Source organism: Capsicum annuum, chromosome 6, assembly GCF_002878395.1.
Source record: "Capsicum annuum cultivar UCD-10X-F1 chromosome 6, UCD10Xv1.1, whole genome shotgun sequence".
Taxonomy (NCBI): domain Eukaryota; kingdom Viridiplantae; phylum Streptophyta; class Magnoliopsida; order Solanales; family Solanaceae; genus Capsicum; species Capsicum annuum.
This window is the reverse complement of record NC_061116.1, coordinates 227,858,959-227,879,037: the sequence shown is the minus strand read 5'-3', so window position 1 is coordinate 227,879,037 and position 20,079 is coordinate 227,858,959. Positions and strand designations below refer to the sequence as shown.

General features: G+C 35.9%; 2 protein-coding genes across 2 annotated transcripts; one reads left to right on the top strand and one right to left on the bottom strand.

The window, feature by feature from the left end:
* The first annotated feature begins 743 nt into the window (after window positions 1–743).
* LOC107875296 (LOB domain-containing protein 16-like) lies at window positions 744–3,029 on the top strand. The gene is made up of 2 exons (XM_016721958.2): window positions 744–1,156; window positions 2,474–3,029. The coding sequence occupies exons 1-2, from the start codon at window positions 854–856 to the stop codon at window positions 2,786–2,788; spliced, it is 618 nt and encodes a 205-aa protein (XP_016577444.2). The 5' UTR covers window positions 744–853; the 3' UTR covers window positions 2,789–3,029.
* A 1,904-nt stretch (window positions 3,030–4,933) lies between these two features.
* Window positions 4,934–18,779, bottom strand: LOC107875295 (diacylglycerol lipase-beta). The gene is made up of 8 exons (XM_016721957.2): window positions 18,501–18,779; window positions 9,682–9,939; window positions 8,810–9,009; window positions 8,342–8,692; window positions 7,991–8,191; window positions 7,718–7,788; window positions 5,822–5,961; window positions 4,934–5,664 (listed from the first exon to the last, which is right to left on the bottom strand). The coding sequence occupies exons 1-8, from the start codon at window positions 18,640–18,642 to the stop codon at window positions 5,354–5,356; spliced, it is 1,674 nt and encodes a 557-aa protein (XP_016577443.2). The 5' UTR covers window positions 18,643–18,779; the 3' UTR covers window positions 4,934–5,353.
* Window positions 18,780–20,079: the final 1,300 nt, after the last annotated feature.

Sequence of the window (20,079 nt, the reverse complement as noted above, 5' to 3'; positions counted from 1 at the left end):
AGTGTATATATATTCAAAAAAAAAAAATATTTAACTTTTACGAGTTTAAATATATCATGTTGTTCATCAAAAGATGTCATTAAATATAAAACCATAGATTATATAATTTTACTGAATGTAATGCCTTTTTGGAACAAATTAAAAACGTAAAATAAGATATATAAATAAACTAAAAATGGATTAATGGATTTCATAGATTTTTATAAACTTATTTTTAACTTGAGGTCTTTTTGTTACAAGAGATTTTTGTAAGATCATTTTCTTAATTCTATTTTCATTGTAAATGATTTGTTCACCCAATTTCTAAAGAATGTGGTGAAATAATAGGAAAATATTTCAAGTCTCAAAAGTAAATAATTTTTTCGTAGAATAATTAAAATCTCTTCATATTTAATTGGAATTTATGAAAATAAACACTTTTTTTGTAATAATTTTTTTTTTTAATTTTTTATTCGGTGTCCGATACCTACACCACATCCCATGTTGTGGTCGTAACAAACATTTTACAAAAGCTTCTCTTCACTTTGAAACTAATATTTTAAGATGGAACTCATCTATACATTATATAGTAAGTACAAAAATGGAACAACAATATAAAAATGGATATAGTTGACTATGGCATAAGCCATTAATAATTGTCCCCTTTAAACCCTACACATAGACCTTCAATGTCCCCTCTTTCTCACTTATATATTATAAGTCCTTTTTCCACTTTACATTTCATTTCTCCATCATTTCTTAGTGTACTCGTGCACCCCATTATCTTTCAACCTTATTGATTAAGTAACTTTTATATATATTGTTGGTACTATATAATAATTTTTTGTGTCTTTCACATCATATTAATTTGGGTATGGCAAGTAGTAGTAGTAGTGTTACTGGAGGGACAGGGTCACCATGTGGTGCATGCAAATTTCTAAGAAGAAAATGTGTTGTTGATTGTATATTTGCACCTTATTTTAACTCAGAGGAAGGTCCTTCAAAATTTGCTGCAATTCATAAAGTGTTTGGAGCAAGTAATGTGTCTAAATTGTTGCATAATGTACCTGTGGATGATCGTTGTGATGCTGTTGTTACAATTGCTTATGAAGCACAAGCTAGGATTAAAGATCCTGTCTATGGTTGTGTTGCCAACATCTTTGCTTTACAGCAACAGGTACTTTTAACTTTAATCATAGAACTTTAATCATAGAGTAAAGCATGTCAATCTTTTTTAGCTGACGTGACACCTTTTTGTTGACGTGGCACATTTGACGTAGGCTCCATTTATGTAATAAATGTGTCATGTCAGTATAAAAGGGCTACAAAAATACACTAAAATTGAGTTCAGGGGGTGATAGGATCCGTGTGAAGTTGGAGTGTGTCGTAACAACTTTGGTCATGATTTGGGAGGGTACTGGATGCTTATCTCTTAATTATATGTATGAACTTTGGTTTTCAGATTTTAATTTCTTAATTCTATATGGTAGCATGCAAAGTAAAAGAATTTTCGATATTATCATATCGCTTAAAATATGTAACACGCACTTGAGTTGAAGATCTTTAACAAACAGTGCTCCTAAGGTAGCAGTGAGATCTACATATACTTTGTCATTCCAGACCTAATTACTTGCTATGAAACTACACTGGTATGTTGTTGTTGTCGTTTTTATGTCACCTAAAAGAGGCAACATTAATTAACAACCTGGAAAATGGAAGTAGCTTAAGTAAATGTTGTATAATAAAATTAAAAGTTGGAACTAGTAACCTAGAAAATGAGCCAGGTTAATTATATTACATGCTTTAATAAGTTAAAAATACAATAATACTGTTAAAAAAAAAAAAGGAATATACTGTCACTATGTATTTTTAAGTTTAGATACCTTTTGTAATACTTTGTAGAAATATAAGTTACCAGATGATATTCACTGATCATTGTGTGAGAATTTGACAACTAGTTCATGTATGTAGTGATTTTTTTTAAAGTTTATCTAGTTCATATACAATCAATATAATTCCATAAGTGAGGTCTGAAAATGATGATGTGTACGCAACTTACCCCTACACTTGTGGCAATGTAGAACATATTTTACCATCATTTACATCATGACAGTACAACAACAACAACTTCAGTGTATTCTCACAAAGTAGAGTCTGGGGAGGGTAAAATGTACGCAGTCCATAGCGCTATCTCCGAAAAAGTAGAGAGGTTGTTTTCGATAGACCCCTGGCTCAAGATAAAGAATAGTAAGCAAGGTCGTAATGAAACAAGAAGCAGGATGAATGGCATAACAGAAATAAGGAATAAGAAATAGCAAAAATAGAAATCCGAGAAATGGGAAATAAGAGAAATGAGAGCTTTACATCATGATAATAAATAAACAAAATTGCCTGTGTGGATAAACATAAATTGCGCCAATGGATCATTTTTCCATTTAATTCTTCTTGGGAAGTTGATTTATTTAATTTATTTATTTTTGGATATATTTGTCAGGTAGCATACTTACAGTCTCAAGTGATGCAAGTGAAAGCTCAGCTAGCTCAAAGCTTAATCAATAATTCAAACAATTCTTATAATCCTCAATGGATCATCAACAACAACAATAATAATGTAGCATCAAGTGGGCAAATGACAACTTCATCATCCTTTCCAGCTAATTATCCAAATTATTATATTAATGTGAAGTCCAACTCATCACCACAAAGCTCATCAATGGAGTCTGCTGATCATTATAGTGATGGCCATGGGATGAGTATGCAAGACATACATAGCCTAGACCAATTTTTGTATCAGCCTTATACTAGCTAGTAGAATAGGAATTTTACACTTTCATAAACGTGCTTGGGCAAACCCTCAAGCATTTTTTTTTTAGGATGAGGGTAAATCGAGTCTTTTTTCTACTTAATGGACAAAGTTACTTGATAACGATATTGTACCGGTAAGAAATAACAGGTGTTTAATGAAATAGTTAATACACGCAAGTTAGTCCGGACACTGTTCGGAAAATGAATCATTTAGGTAGGTTGGGGGCAAGGAAAAAAAATCACTTGTTCTATCTCATGTTGGATTTGATGTCCGGTACCCACATTGAAGTCCGACTAATTTAGATTCGTGCCGGGTAGGGTCCCATTCGGGGGTAGCGCTCCCTCTCAAGAATTTTTTCATACTCAGGGCTCGAACTCGAGACCTCTGGTTAAGGAAGGAGCAGCTCCATTCACTGCACCACATCTTTTGGTAGCCATGTTGGATGTTACCAAAGCCTAAATAGACATTTTTCCACTTTGAAAGATTTGACATGAAGTTAGATAACCTAATTATTAACGATCTGAATAAATTACGATTTGTTTCAAATTGAGTATCTAAACGTATATATTATGAAGTATTCTTGTTAGACACTTTCTAATTGAATTGTGTAAAGAAAATTCGTATGTATTTTTAAACTCACATTGAGTAGATAAGTTAATCACATCGTATAGATCATCTTCTTTTAACTATATGGATGAGTGTCATGAATCGGAATAGACCTAGAGTCTTACGTCTCATTGAGGATAATACGTATAATAAAACAATGTGTGATATTTTACGCAATTAACTCATATACATAATGAGAACACGAGCAGAAGAGTTGTCATTTAGGAACATTTTATGATTATTTTGAAGGCAAGCACACGTTGGAGTTGGAGGTGAGAAGTGTCTACTAAATCAAATTTCCTACTAATTAATTACCTAGGGTGAAAGTTGTAATTAATTAACTACTATTTAGAACTTTAATATCACATAATCATAAGCCCCTGCACTTGAATTCTCAGACAAAATGTCCCCTTGATTGACTGCAACTTTTGTAAAATGATGACCAAATTTTAATTAGGTCTCTAGCATAGGTCAAACCAATATTACGTGCAACATTAAGGTTTTGTTTTTCCTTTTCTTAAGCATGTTTTATAAAAGTTGCTTACTATAAACTCCATTAGATAAAATTATCCCCTCTTTCCATTTTAATTGTTCTTGTAGTTCTTTTAATGCTCGATGAGAAAATAACAAATATAAGTAGTTCATTGATTTTTCCTCTCAAATATTATGCATATTTTTTTTAATAATTGAGAATATTGAGTTCTAACGTAAAAATTATTCTGAAATAAATCATTTTAAACTTAAACGAAACGAAAGAGGTATAAAAACAACTATTCCTTGAAGCCACTAGTTAAATTAGTACATATATATGGGTTGGAGCTTTTGCTGATCAGATTTCTTTTTCTTTTTTGGTTTCCCACTCGGTGTTCGGTATCTGCATTGGAGCCCCGACTAATACGAATCGAGCATTGCAAGGCCCATTTTGGTGTTGGTGCTCGTAACATGATTTTCTTCCTACCCAGCGGTCGAACCTGAGACCTCTAATTAAGGATGGAATAGTCCCACCACTACACCACAAACAATCCATGTTGGTGATCAGATTTCAAGTTCAAGTAGGTAAAGCTCTTACCAAAAGTTGCAATAATGACCAAGAAAAAAGAAGAACCAAAAGAAAATACAAAAGTGCAGTTACATGCAAGTGAATTAAAGCAGGGAGACAAATTTGTCTATTACTTGCTTAGAAGAGAAAAAGTCTATAAACAATAAAGTAAAACATACATTAGCATGTTAATATTCAAAGTTCTAGAAATCATGGTGTTAGCCTTTTTACACACTTTATATTTCTCTAATCAACTTATGAATCTTTATATAACTATTGCAAACAATACACCCAAGAATATGTACAAATATTAAAACTTATAAAAATAGGGACACGCCTGAGAAAAAGAGACATTTGTGTAAATCAGCTCTACATATGTTATTCCTGTCATTTGAATTGAAGCTTTGAATCTATACAATTATCTTAAGAAATAATGACAATACATATATGAAACATTTAGTGGGCAGGTTGTAACTTCCTATATTTTCAATAAATACAATCAGTTTCAGAAATTGTACAAGACAAAAACATTTTTTATAAAAAAAAATCCCATTAGCTTGTCAAATTATAGCTGTTGGTCATTGGGAACTTTCTATATTGTCAAAAAATACATAGCTTGGTTGCCTTTTGGATATTCTTGTAATAGCAGTACAAGTTTGGAAAAAAAAAATACCTTTAATGAAAATCAAGAACAGATAGTAAGATTTCCGGGTATTATGGTATCACCAATAGAACAAAAGACTACAAACAATTTTCACCTTTGAGGACAATGTAAACGAGGCCATTATTTGCTTCTTCTTTCTGATAAGGGTCAGCTTGCACGTACCTCAACTATTCTCAAGGGGATCAGCTATCTCCCACAAGCCGTGGGCTAATGAGACCATTATTTTACACAAGCTGAGAAAATATGTGAAATTAATTCATCAGAAAATAGCTTCACCGGTTGGACCAGGCAAACCTTTAAGAACATCCCTCAATGCATAATAATGGCTATCACACTTGTGATCAGAAATTATGTTATTTGAGAGCAGTATCCTCTGAAAATGCTCCCCTGAGTGTCTCTTCCAAAGTGTGAAACATTCTGCACTGTTACCTCCGCTTCTCGCGTTTGAATTTCTCTTCAAAATATAAAGACTTCCGGGTACAAACAACTCAGCATCGCCTTCCTGTCTCACAAGAGAAGATGTATTGCCTTCGGAGTTGGTGGTATTAGAAACAAGTGGAACCGTAGACCCTGTACATGTGATATTAACATCTGAGTATGTTGAAAATATTGAAGGATGTCTAGAATCACATACCCAAAGGTGCTGAAAATTGTCAAATAGGAAACATTTGCGAGTGTAATTGAAATGTAGGATTAGTAAAAGCCATTCCAATGTTCATGAACATACCAGAGTCGGTAGTTTGACCTCGTAATTTAGCATAATCGGCGAGTCTCCGAGCTACATCTTGCACAGAAGATACGACCTGTTTTGCATTTGTAAACAAGTCTACGACACCTCTCCAGTCTTCCTTCTGAAGAACGCTCACCCTATACAAGATAACGAGGAAAACAAAAGGTTAGTGAATGTGATCTCCCTCAAATCATCTATTCATTTCAATAATTTTTCCTTCAATCTCTCTTCATTTACATACATCAAAATGCTTATTTTTGACCTGTGTGAACTTTTGACCTATTTCTACACAGCTAGGTCTCAAGGTCGCTCTGCACCTCCATCAAAGCATTTCGGCGATTATTATGCCCTTCCTTGAGCTTTTTTTTCCTTTCTTTTTACTCTCTCTGGATCTTTTGTGTATGATCCTGCATAATCTCGAATGGTATCCTGGACCAGCAAAAGTTCTCATTCTCATTCTCTCTCTAGCTTATAATAATAAAATATAATTCACATTACCTCACGATGGTTTGACGACCATGCAAGCTACACCTCACTCAAATTAACTTACATCATTAACTATGGTTTCAAATGACTGTATTACTATTCCTCCTCCTTCCTGTTTTCTAGCCTCCTTCACTTCCTTCCCCAACCAAGATCTGCCAACTTATGTCCTATTGACTTACGCTGCTGGAATTCACCACTGAAGCAATTACAGAATCAATGGACAATGGGACAATTGTTGTGCCAATTTGAAATTCTAAAAGGTAAGGATAACAATAATTCACAATAGGCATCCTGTGGCTTATTTCAAGTTCAGACTCACAATCTAATGACTCTTAGGCATTCATGTTGAGCTGCTCAGTTTCAGATTTAAAGGGAACAATTGTAGACATTTGATTGTATTGATTATGCCCAGTACTCATTCATATACCAGCGTAGATGCTCGAGAGAGAGTACTTGTAGTTCCAGACAGGCCATAATCACAGTTGAAAGAACCGCAACATACACACATGCTAGTAGAAAAATTAGTTAATAAAGTTATTTCACACCTTGGTGCACTAGATATCTAGATGTCTCGAACACTGAGCAGTTTATAAAGATCTACATTAAGACATGAAGGAAACCAGGGAGCAAAGGAATATCCTCGGTTAACTTATCATAATTCAAAGCTGAAGCCTTTCTGGTATAAGAAAGCAGAAGCCCGAGATAGTCAATGAAGATCTGCATCGTATTGGCCATGGTTAAAATTATTTTTTCTTCGACGGAAAATTATACTATTTATACATGGTTAAAATTATTTTTATATATATAAAATTGATGTTGAACCCCCTTCGGCTAGTTCGTATGCGCTACTTCTTTCGATTTTGAACCCCCTTAGTGAAAGTTCTGGCTGCCACTGGTATTGGGCCAGTCTAACCAGGTTACACTGGACGAGAGAGTAAAATTCTGGAGTTGCAAAGAAGACCGAGGTTATCAGAAAACTAAAGATCTTTCATCTTCATTTGAGTGCTTCATGTAGCTTACCTATCCAACGAACAAGCATCAAGATTGATCGACTCATTTCAACTTATAAGTTTTGTATATTCCATGTGTTAGGAGATGTAAACAAGAAAGGGGATGTTTATACATCTTAATTTTATGAACTCTGCGAGAGGTGGGATGGGAAAAACGCAAAACACCATTTTGCAGCCGTAACAATTGTTACTAGTATTATGTCCTTATTACAAATGCTGAAAGGAAAGAGGAGAAGAAATAACAGCAGGAATGAGATACTTAAATTATAACCTATTAATTGCATGATACGCAAGTACACACGTATGCAATCTAGGACCACAGTTATCAGGTTTAATGTAACACCAGCAGAATAATTGAGAGGATCCAAGGATCATCCTTAACAATACATTTGCTTACCAGTTAGTTTGAAGAATTTCATTCCTAAGTCTCGTGAGGGAGGCGGTACTTAACCTTGGAATTATATCATCCTGCATCAGAAAACATAGTGGAATTCCAGCAATCAATCAATATACTTCTCAATTTAAACCTAGACGGAAATCATAGTAGAAGTTGATGAAAACAAAAATCTGAGAAAAATATTTGTTATAGATTTCTCTATTAAAATATCTTAAGAAGGAAAAAAAAAAAGGAAACAACAAAATGAACTGAGTCGGACTGTCGGCTACTGACCTGCATTACCACTGTTGTGACATATTGAGAGCAACTTTCCGCAAGTTCTCTAGAAACACATGGCGGCGTAGCATATCCGACTGCTGAAACAATATCAGGACTAAAACCAAGTTCTCGGGTCGACATATTCCGAAGCATGATAGCCAGCAAAGAAGCTGTTGCACCTCCAAGGGAATGACCAACAAGCCTTAACCTAAATCCCTGTAGATGAATTAGTTATGCTGAATGGGGAAATAAAAGAGGTTTACATCCACATGAAAACTAGTCTGAGGTTTTCATTTTTTGTTTTTCTTCCCCTTCTTGGTGAGTTAGTGTAAAGAAAACAAATTCCAAACGAAAAGATGCGCCCACCTTGTGTTTCTCAAGGCAGTTCCTTATGGTGTGCATCTCGTGAGCAAGGAACCAACGAGCAGCCTCAGCAGTTCCAAAGTGAGTGGAGTAACCCTCAAGCGTGATTTCTTCATGACTTGAAGAAACAATGTCAGTTATAAGATCATATACGGTATGAGTTCCACGAATTCCAAGAATAACAAGCTTTTTCCGCTTGTCAATTCCTATATAATATCCAGGCCTCAACACACTGGAATTTTTTATGAATTTGACAACATTACTTTCCCGGAGCATACAATTCCTTGCAAGTGCAGTAGTGCAATCTTTATAAGCACCCTTAGCCAGTTCAGTGTGGTAGATAAGATCTTGAACCTAATCAGAAAGGCTTACCTTATTAGAGTCAGGAATAGCAATACGAGAAAGTTAAAGTTTGAGAAGGCCGGCTTAGTCAGAATCCAAACGGTTATAATATAAGGTTCTGGTATTTACTATCAAGTCAGAGCATATCTGTTCACCCTTAACATCCTCAACAGGACTGGTGGATGCTTGCTGAAGATATATGAGATATAGGCCTATGGTAAGATCAGTGAGACTCCAGTCCTGAAGTCCCAATTTACTACGTTGAATGCTGGCAAATATCTCTGCAAGAGATTTATTGGTCGGTGGAAGTTTGTCTCCATTTCCATTTCCTGCGAAGAAGTAAATCAGGCTTCACAACTGGAGAGTTTTGGTAAGACGCAAAAGCATTGCCTCCTAAACTTGAGATCGAATTTGAGTTAAGAATACAAATTTAAACCAATGACTTGAAATCTATCCTTAAGTTATGAACCTTTTTTCAGATTAGCAAGCTGATCCTAAGGACCTGAAATTACTTATATTTCCCCCCTCAAATCACCAATAAGTGATAATGATTCTTAAGAAGGGTCTGCACGTCAGCAGAGTCGCAAATCAGAGATCTCTTCGACTTGTTTTCAGCACTTAAAGCAAGATAGGAGTTCATTTTAATCAAGTATCCATGCCAAATTAATTGAATCCATGCATTTGAATCTATTTGTTTAAGATCGACAAATACAATTGCAACAACAACGTTAAAAGTGACAGATGAATCCTAAACGTTCTATAAATCATCATAAGGAGGTCAAATAACAGGTCGAAACTAGTAAAAAACTGATTCATATTAATATTCACAGCAACAAACAAGTTGAGGAATGTCCTAGTTCATTCTAAATGGCAAATATGACATCAGTGGTTCTCCTCTGCAACATGAAATTGTTCTGTAGGTCCACACTCAAGAAGCTACTCTAATAATGGAACATCATGGGAAAAGATCGATGCCTTGTAATAATGGGAGTTAAATAAACCTGTTGACAAAGCCCATCTGCAGAGTTGGACCGCAGGTTCAACAGCTTTAGAGAGCCAAGCAAGCTCTAGTTTCCACTTATTATCATGAAAACCATCATTGTCAAGATCGTATTTACTGCGCCCTGGTGCATGGCTTATGCTCTTTTCTTCGGGATTATGTCCATCTGTGTTTGAAGAATTTGATTGACACCTGCTGAGAATGTTGTAGACAAATTTCCGGTTGCACGCCTGTTTCTTTGACAGACCAATGCTTATATCTGCCAGATAGAATTACAAATTATCTTGACAATGAATCAAAAGATAAAAACATCGTAAATTAGGAGAACAAACAATAAAATACCAAGAGATTATTTATCCAGCACATTAGGTAAACTATATCTGCTTTCAGTGGCATGCAAACACACAATTAACTTCAACTCAGTAACCCTCAAGGAATGTTTCAATGTAGGAAAAATTGACTGAATTCTTTTTAACTTTGCCAAAGCCTGCTGAAGAAGAGTTACAAGGCATAAAACACAAAACTACGCCCATCCGGCATACTATGTGTAATGACTTCCCCATTTACGATAAATAATGTAAATATAAAGATAAAAAGAAAATCCAGAGTTAGTGCTGAGCTAGCAGAAAGTCAAATTTTATCAGAAGCCTGGATGAGAAGGCAAAACAACCATCTGAAGAAGGAAACTATGACTAATTAGAAAGTCAGTGACCAAATGATAATGTCGAGTCGTCGACATAGGAAAAGAAGGCGATTCAGTCTAATACATACGTGAGAGGAATGTAATTAAAAAAAAAAAGAAAGAAAATGGTTTCTTCTATCTTTTATCACTTAGGAGCCATGATTGAATAGGTACGAGAAATCCATTTTAACTGATATTGTTTCATCAATGTCAAAGCAAAGGACGATTTTTCTTTCCTTTGAGGCTCCAGGATAAAGATACACTTTTTACGAAAAATTGTTAAAACACAAGCCTTACTAACTTTTTTTTTTGGATAACCGTGGTGTCCGAGCCAGCTTTCGCGCAGTTCGATTAACAAGTCTTACTAACTTATGTTTTTTTTTTTTTTTCCAAGGATTTAAAAAAATAGATCCAGTATCTAATCAAAATCTTAGCTTTGGACAATGGACAGTATTCTTATGCATTATAGTAAAGATATCAATCTTTCTTCCCCAGTTCTTTTGTCAGCTGATTTATCTACCAAACAACAAAAGGTCAGCTCGGTGCACTAAAACTCCAGATGTGATAGAGCCCGAGAAAGGCCGTACCATAGGGATATATTGTATCCAGCCTTAGCTTACATTTCTGCAAGAGACAGTTGTTGGGTTCAAAGTATATGAAAAAGTGTGAATGCAAAATGGAGGAAAAATGGTGGAGAGAAGGGAGACACTAATTTAGAAAGTGTACTCCCAAATTGGAAAGTTCACTCTTTCTCCCACATTGGCGGAAGAAGAAAACTTGTGAGTGTTTAAAATAAGGAACACTTCATATGGTAAGTGAGGCAAGAAATAAGAGATGCCTCGCGCCGTCGTCGTCGCTCGCTCGGCTTCGGCTTCGATGAGATCTATCTTTCTGGACAAAGTTTATTTGACAGAAATTCAATTCGAAAATACCAAAGGGAAAAACACAACTTTTTCCTGTGTTTTGAAACTCCATTTATATGCATGCATGCATGCATATTCCGAAACAGTGTTTCGAAACAGTGCATGATGAAACGAAGGGATGCAACCCTTTAACGAAATGACACACTGATTCATGAAATAGTATGCCTGTTCGGAAAAGACACATTCTTTGGACGAACAGAAATGGCTTTTCCAAAAAGGTCAACCTCTTTACTACCCAGGACTTCGATACATTTAGAAATTAGGTAGAAGAATAAAGTTTTTAGCATTAGGATTTCACACTTGTACAGGTCCCTTCAATACCACAGAAAGCATCCTTATTAATCAGGTAAACCTACGTTAACACTGCTTCAGACCATAAAGACTTTTGAAGATTCATCTCAAAGGAAGCATACTTCCTCTTGTTCCTTTTTATCTTGGACATTGAGATGTTCATGCAAAGCATAGGCGTCACAAGCGGTACACTGAACACCAACCCAATCTCGAAAAATAAAGAGAAGTACAAGCAAGGACATTTTCTCGATCAAGAAGGTATTGAACTTCTCGACGCACCTCTATCAATTCCTTCTTTGCCTCATCTTCTTCTCTTATGAAATTTCTTTTGAAATCGATTTTTTCAATATTCAATAGAAAAGTAAGAGGCACATGTTGGCTATACCTGCTTTCATCCACAGGTTTAGGTACGAATTTTCTGAAATACAAACTCTCTTCTCGTCTTGAAAAACTTTCTGTGTGATCTATCAAACCGTTGAGTGAGTTTGCTGAATTCAACAATTTGAGGTACCGCTGTTGTTTGGATTGAAGGTCATTTTATCCAGGGAGGAAGATTCCAAAACCTCAGGTACAGTGAGGGGAATTATTCCTTAAGGACACTCTGTGAAGTCGGAGGACTTGGTCTTAAATTCTGTTTTATCTTTTTTCTAAATCATAACAAACTTCTTAGATAGATTATTCGTAATCTAGTGTTGAAGGTATTACAGAACTTTATAAGTGTTCTTGTCTTGGACTTGAACTAGTGTTGAAGTTTGTGTTTCTTATATACAGATTCTTATACCCGAATACACAAAAGATAACAATCTTAAGGAATAATTTTTTTTTTTTCAGAATCTGTATTGCTTGTTTTTGGAGATTAAAGCTTTAAGCTTTCTACTCCGTTTGAACTTAACTAGTGATTCGAAGACATAAAATCTTCATCACAAGTTAAAGATCATTCGGTTGACGATTGAAAGTCATAAAAACTTCATCGTTAACTAAAAACAAGAAGAGTTTAAAGTTGCTTAACTTTATAAATAGTATTCTGAAAAATACTAAAATTTATTGTCTTATGGTAACAGGAAAAATGACTAACGAAAGTCAAATGCAAGATGCAGCTACGACTGTGGGGGCAACAAGTCGAGCAAAAGCTCTGCAACCAATGGCACCTGCGGAGAAGCCCGAAAAATTTGTGGGCATTGACTTTAAGCGATGGCAGCAAAAGACGTTCTTTTACCTCACCACTCTATGCCTTTAAAGGTTCACTACAGAGGATACTCCTGAGGTGCCCGAGGGAACCTCGGAAAAAGAGCATTTCATGATTGTAGAAGCTTGGAAACACTCGAACTTACTTTGCAGGAATTATATATTGAGTGGTCTCCAAGACGACCTCTACAATGTTTATAGTGGAACTAAGACATCGAAGGAATTGTGGGGGCACTAGAACGAAAATACAAGACAGAGGATGCGGGAATTAAGAAATTCTTTGTTGCAAGGTTCTTGGACTTTAAAATGATAGATAGCAAATCGGTTGTCTCAAGTGTAGGAATTGCAAGTAATCATTCACGATCTCCTAGCAGAAGGTATATCTTTGAAAAATGCCTTAGTTGAACAAATTGAAAATGTTCTTAGTACTCACATAAACTGTTTTGTAGGTTTGATTGTGAATGATGCATTTCAAGTAGCAGCGATCATTGAGAAGCTACCATCTATGTGGAAAGACTTCAAAAACTACTTGAAGCACAAACGCAAGGAGATGACTGTCGAAGATCTTATTGTCCAACTACGTATTGAAGAGGATAATAAGGCTGTCGAGAGAAGGTCAAAAGGGAATTCTACAATTAATGGAGCACATATTGTAGAAGATGACCAAAATAATTCTAAGAAAAGAAAGAAAGTTGAACAAGGAAGCCATCAACCCAAGAAGAAATTCAAGCGAAAGTACTTCAACTGTGGCAAGATTGGTCATAAGTCCACGGATTGTCGTGCCCCTAAGAAAGGCAAGAAAAAGGACCAAGCAAATATGATTGAGTCTAACAAAGAATGTGATGATCTGTGAGCTATGTTTTTAGAATGCAACTTGGTAGGGAATCCTCGCGCGTAGTGGATGGATTTTGGTGCCACCCGCCATGTTTGTGCCAACAAAAAGTTGTTTTCATCATTCGCTCTGGCTCAAGTGGAAGAAATGATCTACATGGCTAACTCCGCTACGGCTTAAAGTAGAAGGAACAGGAAAAGTGGGCTTGAAAATGACTTCAGGAAAGGTCTTAACACTTAACAATGTCTTGTACGTTCCGGAATTACGTAGGAACTTGATTTCTGTTTCACTTCTAGACAAGAACGGATTCAAATATGTAACTGTTTCTAAAAAAATTGTAATTAGCAAAGGAAAAGTGTACGTAGGGAAAGGCTATCTCACCGAGGGCCTTTATAAGATGAATGTAATGAATGTTAAAATAAATAAAAGTTTAAATTCTTCTTACTTGCTTGAGTCTTATAATTTATGGCATGAACGTTTAGGCCATGTTAATTACAAAACGTTACGAAAATTGATTAACTGAGAAGTTTTGTCAAACTTTGAGTGCAATAAATCAAAGTGTCAAACGTGTGTGGAATCAAAATATGCAAAGCATCCTTATAAGTCTATTGAAAGGAATTTCAATCCTTTAGACTTAGTACACTGACATTTGTGATATGAAGTCAACACCATCACGTGGTGGGAAAAAGTATTTCATAACTTTTATTGACGATTGCACTAGATATTGTTATGTCTACTTGCTAAATAGTAAGGATGAAGCAATAGATGCGTTTAGGCAATACAAAACTGAAGTAGAAAATCAGTTAGAGAAAAAGATAAAAATGATAAGAAGTGATAGGAGCGGAAAATATGAATCTCCCTTCGCCGAAATATGTGTAGAGAATGGAATTGTCTATCAAACTACGGCCCCGTATTCATCTCAATCTAACGGAATTGCGGAAAGGAAAAACCGAACTTTGAAGGAAATGATGAATGCCTTGCTTATAAGTTCCGATTTACCGCAAAACTTGTGGGGGAGGCTATCCTTACAGCCAATCATATACTCAATAGAGTTCCCCATAGTAAGACACAATCAATTCCTTATGAAAAATGGAAGGAAAGGAAACCCAACTTGAAATATTTCAAAGTGTTAGGGTGTCTAGCAAAGGTCCAAGTTCCTATGCCTAAAAGGGTTAAGATAGGACCTAAGACTGTGGACTGCATATTCATAGGATATGTTAAAAGCAGTAAAGCATGTCGGTTTTTGGTTCATAAATCCAAACATTCGGATACAAATGAAGATACGGTAAGTGAACCAGATAATGCTGAATTCTTTGAAAACATTTACCCGTATAAAACTGAACATGAACAGTCTAGTGGAAGGTCTAAACGACCTCGAGATGAACCAAGTGAGAATGTACATAATGAAGAGAATCCAAGACGTAGTACACATCAAAGAACTACTACGTTTGGATCAGATTTTGTAACATTTCTCTTAGAAAATGAGCCTCAAATATTTAAAGAAGTGATGTCGTCTTCGGACTCATCCTTTTGGAAAGAGGCAGTCAATAGTGAAATTGATTCAATCTTAAGCAACCATGTATGGGAATTGGTTGATCTTCCTCCAGGAAATAAACCTTTAGGTTCTAAATGAATCTTCAAAAGGAAAATGAAAGCAGATGGTACTATTGACAAATACAAGGCAAGACTAGTAGTAAAAGGCTTCAAACAAAAAGGTCTTGATTACTTTGATACATATTCGCCAGTAACAAGGATAACATCGATTCGAATGTTAATTGCCTTAGCGGCGGTATATGGTCTTGAAATCCATCAAATGGATGTGAAAACCACATTCCTAAACGGACAATTGGAGGAAGAAATTTACATGGAACAGCCTGAAGGTTTTATGGTACCAGGAAAAGAGGTGTGTAAACTTATTAAGTCGTTGTATGGACTAAAGCAAGCACCTAAACAATGGCATGCGAAGTTTGACCAAACCATGTTGTCAAACGGGTTCAAGATAAATGAATGTGATAAATGTGTTTCTATTAAAAACACTCCAAATCACCAAGTCATTGTTTGTTTATATATGGATGATATGTTGATCATCAGTAGAGACATTTCTGACATAATTGCAACGAAGCGAATGCTCGAGAGCAAGTTTGATATGAAAGACCTTGGAGTTGCGGATGTGATCTTAGGTATAAGAATTCATAGAACTCCACAAGGGTTGGCATTGTCACAGTCTCACTATATCGAAAAGGTACTTGACAAATTCAAGTATATGGAATTCGGTATTGCCAAGACTTCTTTGAATGTGAGCTTTGCACTTCAAAAGAATAAAGGTGAAAGTGACTCACAATTGGAGTACGCAAAAGTATTGGGATGATTAATGTATATAATGAATTGTACACGACCAAACATAGCATGCGCTATTAGTAAATTGAGTCGGTACACAAGTAATCCCAACAAAACTCATTGGATGGCAATGAAAAGAGTTTTGGGGTATCTTAAATACACTCAAGACTATGCCTTGCATTATAATAAATATCCTGCGGTACTTGAAGAATATAGTGAAGCAAATTGGATCACCGGATCGAACGAAGTAAAATCTACAAGTGGATATGTATTTACAATCAATGGAGGAGCAGTCTCTTGGAAATCATCCAAATAGACTTGTATTGCTCGCTCTACAATGGAATCTGAATTTATCACATTGGATAAAGCCGGTGAAGAAGTAAAATGGCTCCAGAATTTCTTGAAAGATATTCCTTATTGGCCCAAACCAGTGGAACCAATATGTATACACTGTGATATCCAAGCGGCAATAGGTAGAGCAGGGAGCATGATATACAACGGTAAATCTCATCACACACGACGAAGACATAATACTGTTAGGGAACTTCTTTCTAGTGGAATTATCACTGTTGACTATCTAATGTCAAAGGATAATCTGTCGGATCCACTTAAAGGCCTATCTAGAGAAGGAGTGGAAAGGACATCTAAGGGAATGAGTTTAAGGCCTAGGACGAGTCAGCATGGCGGTAACTCTACCTAGCAGACTGGAAATCCCAAGAGCTAGGCTCAAGAAAATCAAACAAAGTTGTGTCTAACAGGTTCAACATTGTCAATTACCCAACCCATTCTCATGATGTAGACAATATGTAGTAAACAAGCATAAGACTTAAAGTGAAAAGTCTTTTAATGATTATCTAAATTTGGCAGATTTGACCAAATAGTTTAATCTATAGGATTGAACGTTTAGAAATCACCTATGTGAGGACGAAGTGGAAGCCGCTTCAAGGAGAATGTTAGTAAAGGTCTATTCTTTAAGCTCTCATGAAATCGGGACGTGTTCATGGCTGAAAAGAACAAAATCGCGAGAACCGTAAACGGTAAAAGGCTGGTTGTATGACATGTATTGTCTAGGTGTACACTATAGCTCGACGGTTCAAAGATATCAAATCTACCGATTGACCGAGTGCATCCGATGCATGTTCACTACGGAAAGTTCAAAGGAAAACCCACTTATCCAGATGCAATCAGTCTTTGCTTGATGATCACATACTTGTTCGTAAAAATTTTACAAAAAAAAAAGTCATTTCCCATTCATGTGGGAATTGTTGGGTTCAAAGTATATGAAAAAAGTGTGAATGAAAAATAGAGGAAAAATAGTAGAGAGAAAGGAGACACTAATTTAGAAAGTGTACTCCCAAATTGGAAAGTTCACTATTTCTCTCACATTGGTGGAAGAAGAGAACTTGCGAGTGTTTAAAATAAGGAACACTTACTCCACATGGTAAGTGAGGCAAGAAATAAGAGATGCCTCGCGCCGTCATCGCGTCGCTCGCTCAGCTCGGTTTCGACTTCGGATTTGGATTTGGATTTGTCAAATGATCGATCGATGAGATCTATCTTTTTGGACAAAGTTTATTTGACAAAAATTTAGAAATTCAGTTTGAAAATATCAAAGGGAAAAACGCAACTTTTTCCTTTGTTTTGATACTCCATTTATATGCATGCATGCAGATTCCGAAACAGTGTTTCGAAATAGTACAGTGCTGAAATGAAGGGATGCAACCCTTCAACGAAATGACATACTGAATCATGAAATGGTCTGCCTGTTAGGAAAAGACACATTCTTTGGATGAACAAACATGGCTTTTCCGGAAAGGTCACACCTTTTAAGTGAACCATTACCACTTTTCAGAAAAGGCACATGTTGGATATATAAACCTGCATCCACAGGTTTAGGTACGAATTTTCTGAAATACAAACTCTCTTCTCGTCTTGAAAAACTTTCTGTGTGATCTATCAAACCGTTGAGTGAGTTCGCTGAATCCAACAATTTGAGGTACCGCTATTGTTCGGATTGAAGGTCATTTTATTCAGGGAGGAAGATTCCAAAACCTCGAGTACAGTAAGGGAAATTATTCCTTAAGGACGCTCCATGAATTTAGAGGACTTGGTCTTAAATTCTGTTTCATCTCTTTTCTGAATCTTAACACACTTTTTAGATAGATTATTCATAATCTAGTGTTGAAGGTGTTACAGAACTTCATAAGTGTTCTTGTCTTGGACTTGAACTAGTGTTGAAGTTTGTGTTTCTTATATACAGATTCTTGTACCCGAATACATAAAAGATAACAACAGTTTCCACGGCCTGAACCCGTACCCATTACTCCAAGGCTCCATTCAGTTCAATTCGGGTACATTCAAGATAATAGAATCAAAAAAGAAACAACCCCCTCCACCCCCCAGAGAAAAAAAAAGAAAAGGGGACAATCTTTATCTTATATCTTATCAAACTCAATAATTTTCACAACGAAGTATGCAATATAAAATGGGTTAATCCTTAATTGCGTAAAAAGGCAGACAATTGTAAAGAAAACTTGAGAAACAGAAAGAAAAAAGAAAATAGGACTAACCCAACAAACGCTTGAGGGATTGACTAGCCATGAATGTGGATGAAGAAAGCTTAGTACTGTAAAGAATGGAACTTTGATTTTGATTGTGGGGGCGGTGGAGTTTCGACGCTGCACTCCGAGGGGTGCGGCAAATTGGGCACATAGTCAAAAATGTTCAAAATGGTCCTTAATGTTTAGAGGTTGATCCATTTTGGTCCTTGATGTATATAATATGTAGTCGAAATGGCTCTCAATGTATGGAGCTTGATCTGTTTTGGTCCTAATTCATGTATAATATGTATCCCAAATGGTTTTTAATGTACGGAGGATAATAATATATTTGAGTAAATACATATGTCCGAAATTTTTAAAAAGACACCTAAATTTTAACTTCGACCTATTACCCCCATAAATCTTTTTTATTTCGTTGCAAATACACCATTTTGATCCTCTACGTGTATACACGCACCACAAGTGCGTGAAAAGATAAAAATTGACTTTTTTGACCAATTAGAAGCTATCATGTGTAAATAATTTAATATATAATTTATATTTTTTTAATTAATATTTATTTATTTATTAAAATTATTTCATAACCCTCCCCCCACTCACCCCACCCCCCAACCCCACTCATCCACCATTGTCTTCTTCCCCAACTTCTTCTTCATCACCATAACTCAACAACAAGATCAATTACAACAACAACAACATCAATTAAAGCAACAACAACAACAACATAACCATCACCATGATTTTAAAAAAGAAATATGATGTACAATCTCAATTTTAATGGAGCTTTAAGCTCCATTTTAATGGAGGAAATTGGACGAAAATGGAGGAAGGAGGTGTTAGACAGGGTGGGGTGGGTTCATAAATAAAAATGGATCTTAAAGCTCCATTAAAATGGAGATTGTATAGGAGCTTTAAGCTCCATTTTAATGGAGGAAACTGGACGCGGGGAGTGGGGGGAACTGTTGACCTGGACGGGGGGGGAAGGGGGGGGTTGGTAGGCGGGGGGGGGGGGGGGGGGTAGGGGAAGAGAGGGGTGATAAATTAAATAAAAAGGAAAAAATTTATTAAAAAAATAAATAAAATATAAAATTTAAAATATTTGACACGTGGCAGCACCTGATTGGTGCATGCATCCACTCTCTTTATTGTGACTGAGATTCAGCGAAAAATGATGTATTCGCAATGAAATAAAGAAGAATCATGGGGTAATAGGTCGAAGTTAAAGTTTAGATGTCTTTTTGCAAAACTCGGACAAGATCAGTGGTGTAATTATGTACTTACTCAATATATTTTAAGTATTGAGATAATACATCAAAAAAACCCTAAACTTGTCTCCCCAACTTACTTTAGCACTTAAACTAATCTTCTATCTATTTACCCTCTTAACATCTTTATAGTGAATTTATTTTCTCCCTTATGCTGACGTGACATTTGATAATTTTTTATGGTGGTAATTAAATTTTTCAAGTGGGTTGAGTGGTTGTGTGGGGGTGGACGGAGGTGGATGGGGTATGTTTAAGTGTGGGAGTGTAGGGGTGGATGGGGGCATGTGTGCAGGTAGGGGTAGACGGGAGGGGGGGGGGGGAGG

Excerpts from the sequence above, each read along its gene's own strand:
- LOC107875295 (XM_016721957.2), bottom strand. The coding sequence starts at position 18,642 with ATGTGCCCAATTTGCCGCACCCCTCGGAGTGCAGCGTCGAAACTCCAC. Across the intron at positions 9,940-18,500 it reads ATCCCTCAAGCGTTTGTTGG|ATATAAGCATTGGTCTGTCA; the intron begins GTTAGTCCTATT and ends TCTATCTGGCAG. Across the intron at positions 9,010-9,681 it reads CAGATGGGCTTTGTCAACAG|GAAATGGAAATGGAGACAAA; the intron begins GTTTATTTAACT and ends ACTTCTTCGCAG.
- LOC107875296 (XM_016721958.2), top strand. The coding sequence starts at position 854 with ATGGCAAGTAGTAGTAGTAGTGTTACTGGAGGGACAGGGTCACCATGT. Across the intron at positions 1,157-2,473 it reads TCTTTGCTTTACAGCAACAG|GTAGCATACTTACAGTCTCA; the intron begins GTACTTTTAACT and ends TATATTTGTCAG.